General features: G+C 54.7%; 1 protein-coding gene across 3 annotated transcripts; it reads right to left on the minus strand.

The window, feature by feature from the left end:
• Positions 1 to 389: 389 nt before the first annotated feature.
• Positions 390 to 4264, minus strand: LOC139789357 (maestro heat-like repeat-containing protein family member 7). 3 transcript variants are annotated; one of them, XM_071729938.1, is made up of 10 exons: positions 4045 to 4264; positions 3629 to 3743; positions 3182 to 3316; positions 2671 to 2856; positions 2400 to 2555; positions 2001 to 2102; positions 1433 to 1532; positions 1267 to 1329; positions 626 to 803; positions 390 to 467 (listed from the first exon to the last, which is right to left on the minus strand). In XM_071729938.1, the coding sequence occupies exons 1-9, from the start codon at positions 4116 to 4118 to the stop codon at positions 667 to 669; spliced, it is 1068 nt and encodes a 355-aa protein (XP_071586039.1). In that variant the 5' UTR covers positions 4119 to 4264; the 3' UTR covers positions 390 to 467; positions 626 to 666. The 3 variants fall into 3 exon arrangements, with proteins under 3 accessions (XP_071586039.1, XP_071586038.1, XP_071586040.1); XM_071729937.1 differs by having other exon boundaries at positions 390 to 470; XM_071729939.1 differs by lacking the exon at positions 1267 to 1329 and having other exon boundaries at positions 390 to 470.
• Positions 4265 to 12898: the final 8634 nt, after the last annotated feature.

Raw genomic sequence — 12898 nt, forward strand, 5'->3', positions numbered from 1 at the left:
TGAGCTGGACAGGGACAGGGACACCTCCCACCAGCCCAGGCTGCTGCCATCAGCAAGGGTTCCACATGGTCAGCTGTGAGCAGGACTGTCCCAGTGCTGGCGTGCTCAGTGATACAAGTTGAAGGTGAAACGTTCCCAATCTCCTGCTCATCCTGGCAGCTGCCAAACAAAGCCCTGAAAACAACAAAGCAGCGCTGGGGTTAACTGGAGCTTTGCTGCCTTAAACCCTGACCCCTTCTCCTCTGAGCCTCCTAGCACCTCCCGCCCCCAGAACCAGCGTGGGCAATGGCAGCAGCCACGCTGGCAGCCTGGGGAGTTGATGAGCTCCTCTTTTACCTGCCGGGTGCTTCCCGGAGCAACCACGGCCTCCGTCTGTGGAGCAAGAGGGGCAGGGTGGAGTTCCCAATGACATCTTCCCAGCTCCACCTTCATCACTGGCACCTTCAGTCCCCCGCTGCTGCTGTCCCCTGCTGGGAAGGTTTAATGGAGAGCGGTCTGAGGGGAGTCCTGGGTGTGGGCAGGAGGGTTTGGAGGGCACTGGTTTGGAGCGGGAGGCAGTCAAGCCCGGAGGTGCGCATGGGAGGTGTGGGGGGCAGCAGCCACAGCGTGGCGTCAGTGGAGGTACCGTCAGGAAGATGGCACCAGGAGCTTTGTCCCTGAGTCATCTCAGCAGAAACAGCAGAACAGAGATCGCAGGGACCATCGTGATCGTTGCTGGTCCTGCTCAGTTTCCAGGTTCTGCAAGGTCTCAGCTGCCAAGGAACGGACTCTGGGCTCAGGGTCATTCTCCAAGCTCTGGAGGGCTGCGACAGGAAGAAAGAGAGCAGTGGTGACACCTCACTGTCTGCACAGCCTGTCCTGTGCCAGCCCCATCTCTCTCCTTCCCTGGCCAGGAGGAGCAGGTGGCACCAAGGGAGCAGCTGGAAGCTGCTGCTCAGCAATCCCAGACTGCGCTGGGCTGGAAGGGACCTTAAGGATCACCCCATCCCAAGCCCTGCCAGGGACAGGGACACCTCCCACCAGCCCAGGCTGCTCAAAGCTCCAGCCTTCAACACTGCCAGGGGTGGAGCAGCCACAGCTTCTCTGGGCAGCCTGGGCCAGGGTCTCACCACGCTCGCAGTGAAGAACTCCTTCCTAATGTCCAGCCAAAATGTACCCTATGCATGCCCTAAGTGCCCCTGACAGGTTCGTCCCCGGCAGCCCCCTGCCCAGCCTCTGTCCCCTGCCCCCACCAGCCCCGGCCAGCCCAGCTCTGACCCTCCTCACCATCGCACATTTCCTGCAGCTCCTCCATGTCTGAGTCCTTACTCAGGTGCCGTGCAGCAGCCCCTGTGCACAGAGCTCCCGTCAGACCTCCCTCTCCCCAGCACTGTGGCAGCACAGCCCCCAGCCCGGGGCTGCCAGGAGAGGGTCCCCGGGGGCTGTGGCTCACCCATGAACTTGATGGCCGCCAATCTCACGTCGCACTGAGCGTCCCTCAGGTACGGCAGGCAGGCATGCACGTGGTACTTCACATCCCTGTCCCGCTCCACCTGGGGAGAGCCCAAGGTCACGGGGCTGGCTCAGGCCCTTCCCCGTGTGCCAGAGCAGTCCCTCAGCCCATCCCACCCCTTCCCCTCCAGGCCATTCCTTTCTGCCAGACAGGGCTGCAGCCAGAGCCACAGGCAGGGGGGCCGGGGGGAACCGGTACGCTGCGTGCTGCTGGCAGGGCCCAGGTGGGCCGGGGGCTCCTGCAGCACCCAGGGTCTGGGGGCAAGAGGGGCCTCAAGAAGAACCCCTGGGGGCTGCGTGCCTGAGGGAGGGGGAGGGGAAGGGGAAAGTGGAAAGGGGAAAATGGGAAGGGAAAGGGGGCACGGAGCTCCAGCCTGTGTGTTCCGCTCTGGAGCAGGGCCAGCGAGGAACACCTGCACGACCACACCCTGGGCACATGGGGGATCCCTTGTCCAGCCCAGGCCCTGGCACCTGGCACCTGGCACCTGGTACCTGGGGGTTGTCCTCACCAGGATCTCTGCAATCCTCATTGTCCGCTTCCTTTTGACCTCCCTCTTGAGCTTTCTCCACCCCAGGATCTTTGCACAGATGAGGAGGGCTTCGGCAGAGGCCTGCAAAGCAGCACACCGTGGGAGCTGACACCACAGCTCAGAGGAGGAGACCTCTCATGCCCCGCCTCCTCTGGGCAAGGCTGCAAGCTGTCCCCAGCTACTTATGGGAAGAGGCAGCTGGGGACAGAGCCTGAAGGGGGTTCAGTGCCCGAGGCAAGCTCAGGGGACAGCCACCACCTCAGGTACAGCACTCTGCCAGCCAGCACAAGAGAGACGGGCAAGAGCTGCTGAGCTGCTGCCAGGGAGGGCTTGGGCAGAGGGAAGGGCAAAGTAGGTGGTCAGCTCTGAAGTCTGTACCTGGGCCACACTCTCGCTCTTATCGTTCATCCTTAGCAAGAGGGAGACCAGGTTCCCCTGGATTATTATCTGCATCCACCTCTCCTTTCCGCTCACCAGAGTCCCCATTGTTTCTCCAAAGAGCTTAATGGAGAGCTCCCGCACCTGGCTGGACTCCTAGAAGGAAGGAAGAAAGGAAGGAAGGAAGGACGACAGGGTGGCTGCAGCAACAGCCTCTCCCTCTCCTTGCCCTCTGCCCCTCTGCAGGCTCAGGTTCCCACATCAGCCTTACATCATCAAAGAGGAGAGGGAGCTTCTCCGCCAGCATCACTGTGATGTGGATGGCCTCCTCATCCCCGGTGGGGTGAGCTGTTAGCTTCCTGAGGAGGAGCAGGGCCTCCACCCTGAGCTCTTCAGAGTTGTGCTCCAGTCTCCCCAGGATGCAGTCCAGCATAACCCTGTCCCGCATTTCTGCTGCCTGTGTGAAGCAGAGAACTTCTGTGATGGTGGAGCAGTGGAGCAGCAGCCTGGCAGAAACGCTCTGTGTGCCGAGCATCGGCCTCCTGCCCGGCTTCCCGGCAGGTGCTGCGGGCGTCTCTGCCGCCCCTCCTGCCTCCTGCCTCCTGCCTCGGGGGCTGAGGGAGAGCCAGGGAGAGCCAGGGAGGGCAGGACAGCAAAGGCTCTGTGGCCCCTGTTCAGCCACCCCTCTGCTGACAGCCACCTCCTTCCTCTCAGCCAGGCCCAAACCACCTGCCCCAGCCCCAGGCTGCCAAGGCATCTCCACCTGACTAGGCCTTGCTCACCATCTCCGGGTCCTGTGCAACTGCCACCAAGCCCCTGACCACCAGCAGAAGCATCCTGTCACTGCCACAGTCCAGGTAAGACCGGAGGAGCTGCAGATCACTCGACTGCTTTGCCATGTCTTCGCAGCCCAGCAGCTGAAAGGACAACAGTGAAAGACGGGCAGAGCTGCAGGACCCCGACGGTACTGTGCAGCTCCTGGCTCCCACTGCCAGCTCAGGGCCTGGGGACTGACACAGCCCATCCAGGGGGAAGCCCTGCCTGTGGACACGCAGGGCTGGCTCACTGCAGGGGTGGCTGAGCGCTGCCCCAGCAGGAAGGGCTGGAGGGCAGAGGGACTGAGAGCCGAGCCCTCCGTCCCAGCTCTGGGGACTGTCATCCCATCCCACCCGGCAGCCGCCTGTGCCAGAGGGACGGCTGCAGAAGCATCTCGCAGAGGCACTGCTTACCTCAACATAAAAAGCCATGGCAAAAGTGTTCTCCTGTTCCCTCCCGGAGTTTAGGGTGAATTTCATGTGCAGGAAGAGGTAGAGCCGCACAAAACCTGAGCTCCTGCACATCTCTCTGGTAAGGGAAAGAAAAGCAGTGCTGGCAGTGAGCAGGGCAGGCAAAACCTGGCTGGGATTGCCCTGCCCAGCCCAGTCAGGATAGCCCAGGCCAGGCCAGGCCAGGCCAGGCCATGTCTTTGCCCGCAGCCGCAAACACCACTTGCTGAGAGCGCCCTGGTCTCTCCCCAGGCACGGAGCACCCCTCGCCACTCGGATCGCTCCCTGGCCAGCACTGCAGCTGCAGCCCGGGGCCTGGGTGCCTGGGGACCTCTCTGCCCCTGGGCATGAGGCTTCTGAGGCTTGAGAGGGGTTCTCACCTGGCCAGCAAACTGACTGCTGCCTCCAGGGTCTCTCCTTGGAGCATCATGTCCCAGACGCCCTCCTCCTGCATCTGCTGGACATTCTCTCTACAGCCAGCAAGACACAGCAGATCTTTAATGGCCTCCACTGCCTCCCTGTGTGCAGAGCAAGGTCCAGTTACATACAGAGCAGGGGCCCCGGCCGGGGCCCAGGGGAATGGCAGGGCAAGGGGATGGCGCACCCCAAAGGGCTGCGTTGATCGTCTAGCAGGGTCTGTGCAGCCCGTGCCAGGCGGTCGAGCAGGGCCATCAGGAAATCTGGATAGTAGTACAATTTCAGGCTCTGCTGACAGTGGGGAGACTGGCTGAGCCTGCGCAGGACCCGGGATGCCTGCAGAAACGGCACAGGGACGGCTCTCAGTGCACAGACGCTGCTGTTGCTCTGAGGGCTCCCCTGCTGATTCAGGGTGGCCCCCCCTGGGCCAGCACAGCACGGTGACCCTCCCTCTGGCACCCAAATCCGACCCCCGCCCCAGGTTTCCAGCTGCAGTGCAGGGCAGGGGGTGCAGGCAGCGCGGGAGCGGAGTGCTGCCCGGAATGCTGCAGGGCTCCTCTTTGTGCTCGGGGGCCCCAGCAGCATGGGGCAGCCCCATGGGGCTGGCACAGATGGGGCTGGGCTGGTGGAGGGCAGGGCCCTGCTGGCCCTGAGACGTTGTGTCCCCAAGTCCTGGAGGATGGGGTTGTTTGGGGCAGGCAGGAGGGGCTGTGTCTGCTTTCCTGGGGAAAAGCCCTGAAGGGTGAGCAAGCCCTGCTCTGGTCACTCACAGCTGAGACGTGCTCCTCTGGTGCGGAGCCCTGGATCACGCGGAGCATCCCCTCGAAGATACTCTGCTCTTTGCTGAGTGGGGACAGCATCGCCTCCCACATAGCCACGGCAGCACTGCAAGCCAGAGTGCTCTGTTAGCAGGGCTGCCTCGGCCACCGTGCTGTTCCTGGGCTACGGAGCAAGTCCCCAGGGCTGTAGGGGCTCGTACCTGTCACAGTGGGGACTGATCCTCAGCAGGCTCCTGACTGTGTCCTCGGGGAACCTCTCGGCCAGCACCCGAAGCAGCGACCGCAGGCTGTGCCGGGCTGGCTCGCTGCAGACGTGCTCCACGGTGCTGTGGATGCACCTCAGGACCTCATGTGCCTGGAGGGGACACGGGTGACTATGGTGCTGCCACTGGAGTGCAACCATCTCCTCAGCTGCCACTGCAACTGCTGCCCTGCCCATATCCCTCTCTGCTGCCTTGACCTGGCTGCAGACGCCCAAGACGCTGGGATTTGGGAGGGAGGGGGCAGGCATGGCATGGAGGTGCTGGCATGAGGACTGGGACTCGGGATAGCCACAGAGTATCCAGGAGAGTGAGAATGGGGGAGGGGGGCAGAGGAACTTGTCTGGCCCTGGGTCTCCTTACCCTGCGAAAGGAAGGTCTCATGCCTGACTGCATCTCCCTGACAAGGAGAGCTCTGGGCGAGTCAATGAAGAGCACCAGGTCCTGCAAGAAGAAAAGCCAATGCTCTGCCCTGGGCTCTGGTGACTTTCCCAGAGGTGGCAGCTTAGCTTAGCACCTGGCAGGCCTTGGATCCTTTTCCAGGGCCTCCTGGGAACAGCAGCCAAGCCTGACTCGGCCTTCATGTCCCTGGGGTCCCTCCCAGCCTCAGGGCTCACACCAATCTGCTATGACCAGGGAGGTGACCAGAGCCCCTTCCCACTGAAGCCTCTGCTCCTTTCTGTGCCGCCCGCCAAAAGTGACTTCTGTACCCCTTGGGGTGCAGAAACCTCCGGAGGGGGTTGCACTGGGGAAGCTGTGACCTGCTCTGGAAATGCCAGACCTGAAAGAGTTGCTCCTGCAGGAGTTGCTCACTGAGGGTGTAGGAGCAAGAGTGGGGTCCCAAATCCCTCAGCTGCTTCTCCATATCACTCAGGTCATCCTGCAAGGAGAAGAGAAGGTTATGGGGCTCCTTTATTGATCCCTCCTACCCCCAAAGACACTCTGGTCTCTTTTGGGTTTTTGTTTGTTTGTTTGTTGGTTTTTTTTGTGTGTGTGTGTCTTTTTCCCCAGCTTTGCCCAGACGTCAGCTGTCCGGGAAAGGGATCTTTGAGCATGGGGGCAGCTGGAGCAGGCACAAGTAGGTCAGGTGGCAGTCTCTGTGGGTAGGTACCTCTCCTGTCTCCTCCACGGTGTCCAGCAAGAGCAGCTCATCCTCCTCCTCCTCAGCGGATGACCAAGTCAAATATGTGCTGGACGCAGACTCAGAATCTAAGCAGGCAAGAGAGAAGGGTGAGCTGAGGGTGCTGGCAGGAGAGGCTGAAGAGCCCCAGCCGGCCCCCAGCCGTGTGCCAGCTCCCAAGGAGAGAGCCAGCCCTGGGCCAGGGCACCCAAAGAGGGGACTGCCACGGATCAGGCCAGGGATGTGCCCAGCAAGCACTGCCATGCAGGAGCACAGCAAAGCAGCCAAAGGCCCCTCACTCACCTGTCTCCAGCAGCTGGGCCTTGTACAGCTCGCTTGTGGTGGGGGGATGGCTTCCTCCTTCTTCTCCCGCCTTGGCCAGCTGGGGCTGGCTCGGGGGTCCCTGTTCCTTGGGGAAGGAAGAGAGGCCATGGGGGTGGGATAAGGGGCTGGCTCTCTCCTCACTCCGGGGGGAGGAGGAGAGGCCCTGGGGGGTGGGTATGGGGGTGGCAGTGCTGCTGGCCTCAAGGCTGCACTGCCTGTGGGGAGAGCCCGTGGGACCAAGGGGGCTGTGTGGGGGCAGGGAGAGGTCTGGGGTGGGCTCTTCATGGCCCGGCCATGGATCTCCAGGGGATGGAGGCTCCTGGGCAGCCTGCAAAGAACCAGAGCCCTCAGGGTCTGGGTCAAGGCTCCCAGTAGACAGACCACAAGGGGCTGTCATGTTCCTCCACGTATTCCCCTGCTGCATCCGCACAGGCCACGCTTCAGCCCCAGACTCAGCCCCAGCCCCGGCCCCAGCCCCTGGCTGAGTACTCTCCTGGTGACCAGAAGAACCTTCTTGGTCCACTTGGCTTCTCTCGGGTGCAGACATTGCTCAGTTCTCCTCTACAGAACTGTGCTCGAGTCTGATCCCACGCTTGTCCTCCCGGACACTGAGCCAGGACCTCCTTTGCACTCGGAAGGGACCTCGGGACCCAGGGTGTCACGGGTGATGTCACAAAGGGTCCCCTTGTGACCTGGCAATCAAGCAGGGTGTGTCCAGGTGGGTGCTGGCACATGGAATCATAGAACCATCATGGCTGGAAAGGACCTTCAAGGTCACTGAGTCCGAGTGTCAGTCCTACACTACCTGAACCACTACCACCCCAAGCACCACAGCTGCCCCTTTGTTGAACAGCTTCAGGGATGGAGACTCCACCAGCAAAAACTTCACAAAACCTTCAGCTTGCTATTTGGAGACAAAGCATCAATCCCAGATCGAAAGCGAGAGCTGACTTCAGTGCCACTCCTATCCAGCTGACATCGCCATTAGCAAAATTGTTGTCAGCTTACTTGGAGGATGGTGGGAGACCTGCTCTGCCACTAATGTTCCACTGGATCAATCCCCTATTCACAACTGCCAGAAACCTTCCCCAGTCTACTTGTGAGCTGCAGGCCATTTCCCCAGAAAAGGTTTAAGGTTATCTCCTATCGACTGTGAGGTGCGGACCAGACAGCTGAAGTCGTCTCCTTAAGGAAACTAATGATAGGATTAATCTCTCCTTTTTCAGTCTGGAATTCCTCGTTTAAACCCAACCACGCTGCCCAGGAAGATCCGTGCTTTCAGAATGCGGCTTGTTCAGCTTCGGTGATCAATTCTTTCATTGTTTTCCTGCAGAGCTTTTTGGCTTGGTATGGTGTGGTTTGGTTTGGTTTCGTTTGGTGGGGTTTTTTGTTTTATTTTGACGGTTTGTTTTTTGTGGTTTTTTAGCTCTTTGTGTTTTTCATGGGTTTCCTTTTTTAGCCTTATCATTCCAAGAGTATAGTCATGTCTTTCCAAAAAATCAATATTCAGTTGAGTCCCTTTCAGTGCACATCAGGCCACATGGTACACAGAGAATTGTTCTTGTTCTCCTGCAACCACTTTTATACTCATTCTCGTTCTGTAAAGTCACTCTTACCTAATTCCTTTTCTTAGCCCCTAAGCATTGTACGTTAATATTCTTCTGCTTTCCGTAGTTATTGCCTTGTGTGTTTTGTTTGTTGTTGTTTTTTGTTTTCTTGCTTTTTTCTTAAGCTTTTAAATAAAAGATGTGCTCAGTAACAGCCAGTCCTGTCCACTTCAGGATAAAAAACTTTAAATACTTTAAATAGTAGCCCTTCAGCTACATGGTCAAGGAAAATGTATCCGTTCAGATCTCCTTTCTGTGAAGAAACATGACTAATCGCAGAGGAGTTTAGAATCAGTATTTTCCGGGAGGACTATTTTACATACAGCAAGTCACTTCTTGGTATATGGTAGGAACCACCACTTTACGATAATTAAAATCGCTCGGGGAGCAATTTTTTATTTCTGAAAGAATAGTCACAGATGCCCATAGAATTTCGCAGCTCAGTGACTGATCTAATACACTTACTATCCATAGGGGGTTATCACTCTGCTAATCTCAACTATCACCTTCAAATGAAGTCCTCAGTTGCGGAATGGCTTTAGTTTGGGTGGTGGTTTTTTCCTTTGATGCAGTTCGGGTGGATTTTTGGGGGGTAAGATTTGTAAAATCTCAATTATCAGTAAGAAATTGAATTTTGAAAACTAGCTAGAAATTGAGGCAATTTCTCTTCCATGCAAAACTCTCCTAGTCCAACCAAGCTGTAAGATGTGTGTAACTTTGACATGGGTGACCTGAATGAGCTGCACATGGTTCCCACAGAGAGAGGGAACCCTTCTCTTCCTTGCAGATTTTGTCACAAGAAGAACAGAAATGAAAACAGTTATGCCAATATTGAACATACCATGTAAAAGCATTCATATAATTAATAACAAAAAACCAACAGCTGCAGCTGCAAGGCTCTCGCTATTCTTCTTCCTTACATTTCTAAGCCATATCCCAGTGGAAAGAAAGCAAATAAGGAAAAAATACTCGGAATGAAAGCATGTAGTAGCTAACAGCTCTGTGGAAGATGAAGGTCCTGAAACACAGAAGACAATAGGAAAGGTTTGAGCCAAGTGCTTTTGAGCCAAACTTGGACTCGAGAAAAGGGATAAGCTGCTCAGAATGCTGAACTATGCAGGGAAGCCAGAACTTCACGTTGAATCAGACACACGAGAGAGCTAATAAGCGATGAATAGGTAGAGCTATGATCCACTTAGTCAGCAGTGGATCAATGAGAAAAATCACTAGCTACAGAAGAGTTATGTTGCCAGAGGAGTTACGAGCGATGAGTAAGTAAATCCTGGCTTCTACCTAAATTCACCAGTTCAACAACATCACTGCAGACAAAAGGGTAAACTGGTATCAGATGAAATTCCAAGGAACTCAATTATATTACAGATTAACCAAGATGAGGAGAAGCTTAGCAGCTTCACCAGCAAAACCTGCTGGCATTTGCCAGCCTAAAACCACCTGCTGCTATCAAGAAATCAGTTTGAAAACGTCAATTTTTAGGCCATCTTTTATTTTTAAGTCATTGAAAGCCAACTAGCCAACACACAGCTGATGCTCAGATGTTCCCTGGAGTGATTGCTTAGAACGAGCCAAAGACACACATACACATACACAAAAAAAAAAAAAAAAAAAAAAAAAAAAAAAATCCAAGAAACACAAACACAAATTCCTTGGCAAATACTGTAAAAACCAGCAACATCTTACAGGAGCTTCAACATCCGTAACGGAATCAGTGGCTGTAGGACATCAGCTCCCCCTCTTGTTTTTTCAGCTTTGTTTTTTTGAGTCACAGCTAAGAAATATTTGCAGGGGAATAAAAAAGCAGTCTTTGAATTACCAGAATTTAAAATATTAAAAAAAAAGAAAAAAAATCTGTGAATCTTTACAGCTTTTGTTCCGTTTTATATAAAAAAAAAAAAAAGTCCTTGAATTATCCATAAATACGGTAACAGATACCAAAACATACAGCTACAGTTCTGCTTCAGTAACATCCTCATCAGGGCAACAATAATATTCCACAAAACAGATCTGTCCATCCTCATTCCTAATCATATACTGCAGTGAAAGAAATCCTTGGCCATCTGTTCGAATGGACACTTCACAAGATAAAGCCTATGCCTTTGTAGATGGTTTGAGCAAAGAAATCTTGTACCTGCAAGGGAAAAAAAAAAACCAATCTGAAAAAAATACATTGTGCAGGGAAAAGCTGTAACTTTGCTCCTAATTAGACACCTAAACACTCATAAACAATTAGCAACATGCTAATTTATTCTTTGCCTGGTAACAACATTGGACAGGCACTGCTCAGCTTTTGAGCACAAACTTTCATCAGGCTGGAAGTATTCTTTTCCCACTGTACTAGTCAATGCTACACTAATGCAAAATCAGGGTTTTAAACTTTCTAGCTAGATCACGAGACCTGCCACACAGGGCACTGATCACAGAGTCCCTCAGCCCAGAGTTGTCTGGGTCTGCTTACAGTGGAATGCTTCCATCAAATCAGAGTCCCTAGGGTAGTCCAGGTGTGCACTTCCTGCATTTCCAGAAGTCGATAACCTGAAGGCACCACCTCAGAATACACGGTAACAGCTCTCTAAAAACTCTACCACAATCACTTGCAATGTCTGTTGAGATATTCAAGAAACACTATTGTTTGTTTTGCTTCACTTAATTAAACAATGCTAAAGGTTCCACACCAATGCCGTGTTTACCAGGTCGTCAAGGTATTCATTACATCCATTAACATTCCATATATTAATCCCATGACATATTGTGATTTGCCACGCTCCCTTCTTTAACTAAAGCCATCACTGAAAACAGCTCCTCTCTCTTCACCTTGAAAACTTCCAGTCCTGCCAATGGAAGCCAAGCATGAACATCTGAATTGAAAGCAATCTCCAGTACCTGAAGTAGGGTTTTTCTGGAGTCATGGCAATCTGCAGACCTTCACTGGTCATATCTGGTTCAGCAAATGCTTCTCGTAGCCCCTCTGACTGCAGGATAATTTTATTAACAACCTTCCTGTTTTACTGGCATATGAGGCACAGATCATTTCCGCAGAGTCACAGAATAATTTGGGTTGGAAGGAACCTCTACAGGTCATCTAACCTCTACAGGTCCCTGTAAGCAGGGACATCCCCAACTGGATCAGGTTGCTCAGAGCCTCATCGAGCCTCACCTTGAATCTCTCCAGGGTCGAGGCCCCAGCCACCTCCTGTTCCATTTTATCACCACCCTTATGGTGAAGAACTCCTTCTTCACATCCAATCTTAATCTGCTCTTCTCTAAAACCATTGCCCCTCGTTCGTCCTATCACTCCAGGCCCTTGCAAACGGTCCCTCTCCAGCCTTCCCGTAGCCCCTGCAGGCGAACTCAAAGGTCACTAGGAGGTCTCCCCGGAGCCTTCTCTTCTCCAGGCTCCACAAGCCCAGCTCCCACAGCCTCTCTTCACAGGAGAGGTGTTCAACCCCACGACCATTTTTGTGTCCTCCTCCCATCAGGTCCATGTCCTTCCTGTGCTGAGTGAGGGCTCCAGAGACGGATGCAATACTCCAGGTGAGGACACAATGTCCTTACTTGGGCAGAAGTCTGTATCTGCTAAAGGTGCTCTGCAACAGCAGGTGATGTCTCTCTTGCTTATGACATTTGGTTTGGGCCAGCGGGTTGTGTGATTTCTGAAGAACAGTTGAAATTCTGGACTGCTGCATCTTTCTGCTCACAGGACCAAGGGGACTTGGTCGTGTTAAATCTCATACAATTGGCCACGACCCATCGATCCAGGTTCCTTTGCAGAGCCTCCCTACACCCAGGACGTTCCTCTCCCATCATCCCCTCTCCACTCATCCCCAAGACGTCCCCGTTTGTCTGTGGGGAGACCCCAAAACCAGCGACTTCTCCCCTGCTCATTCTAGTGCTCACCAGCTCCTCCTTGTGCCCCCAGATGCTTTCCAGTGCCCCCTCCTAGTTCCCAGCACTGCCCCCAGCAGCTCCCAGTGTCCCTCACTAACTTCCAGTACCTCCCAGTGCCCCCCGCCCCATCTCACAGAGCTGATCCCACGGCCCCAGAACTTCCATTCCTGATTTAACAGACGCTCAGCTGGAAGGAAGTTGGTAGCTCAGCAGAGAACAGACCCCACACGTGCCGTGCCTTCCAAACGCCACATTTTATTTGGGGGACTTTGTGACCTCTTGGTAGCTCTGCCAGAACTGCCGTTTCCTCCTCTCTGATGAGAAAAGGAAAGCAACTCTGGCTCAGCTGCTGCTGGAGGAGAGCCTCAACAACTCCAGAGACACCCGGGTGACCTCCTGGAAGTGATGGAAGAGGAAGGCATGAGCTGCTTCCAGCAGGTGGGGACAGCTGGAACTGTTGGCAGTCTCTGGATGCCAGAGCAACCAGCCACCAAGAGGTTGGTTTTGAGGCACTTGCAGCACTGGCTCACGATGCCCATGAAACTGAGCTGGACAGGGACAGGGACACCTCCCACCAGCCCAGGCTGCTGCCATCAGCAAGGGTTCCACATGGTCAGCTGTGAGCAGGACTGTCCCAGTGCTGGCGTGCTCAGTGATACAAGTTGAAGGTGAAACGTTCCCAATCTCCTGCTCATCCTGGCAGCTGCCAAACAAAGCCCTGAAAACAACAAAGCAGCGCTGGGGTTAACTGGAGCTTTGCTGCCTTAAACCCTGACCCCTTCTCCTCTGAGCCTCCTAGCACCTCCCGCCCCCAGAACCAGCAT

The sequence above is a fragment of the Heliangelus exortis genome, chromosome Z, assembly GCF_036169615.1.
Source record: "Heliangelus exortis chromosome Z, bHelExo1.hap1, whole genome shotgun sequence".
Lineage (NCBI taxonomy): Eukaryota > Metazoa > Chordata > Aves > Apodiformes > Trochilidae > Heliangelus > Heliangelus exortis.

Bases quoted from the DNA above. Each gene is read 5' to 3' on its own strand.
- LOC139789357 (XM_071729938.1), bottom strand. From the start codon at position 4,118: ATGCAGGAGGAGGGCGTCTGGGACATGATGCTCCAAGGAGAGACCCTG. The intron at 2,857-3,181 runs GTGAGCAAGGCC...TGCTTCACACAG, and splicing joins TTGCACAGGACCCGGAGATG to GCAGCAGAAATGCGGGACAG. The intron at 1,330-1,432 runs GTGAGCCACAGC...CTCTGTGCACAG, and splicing joins GGCGGCCATCAAGTTCATGG to GGGCTGCTGCACGGCACCTG.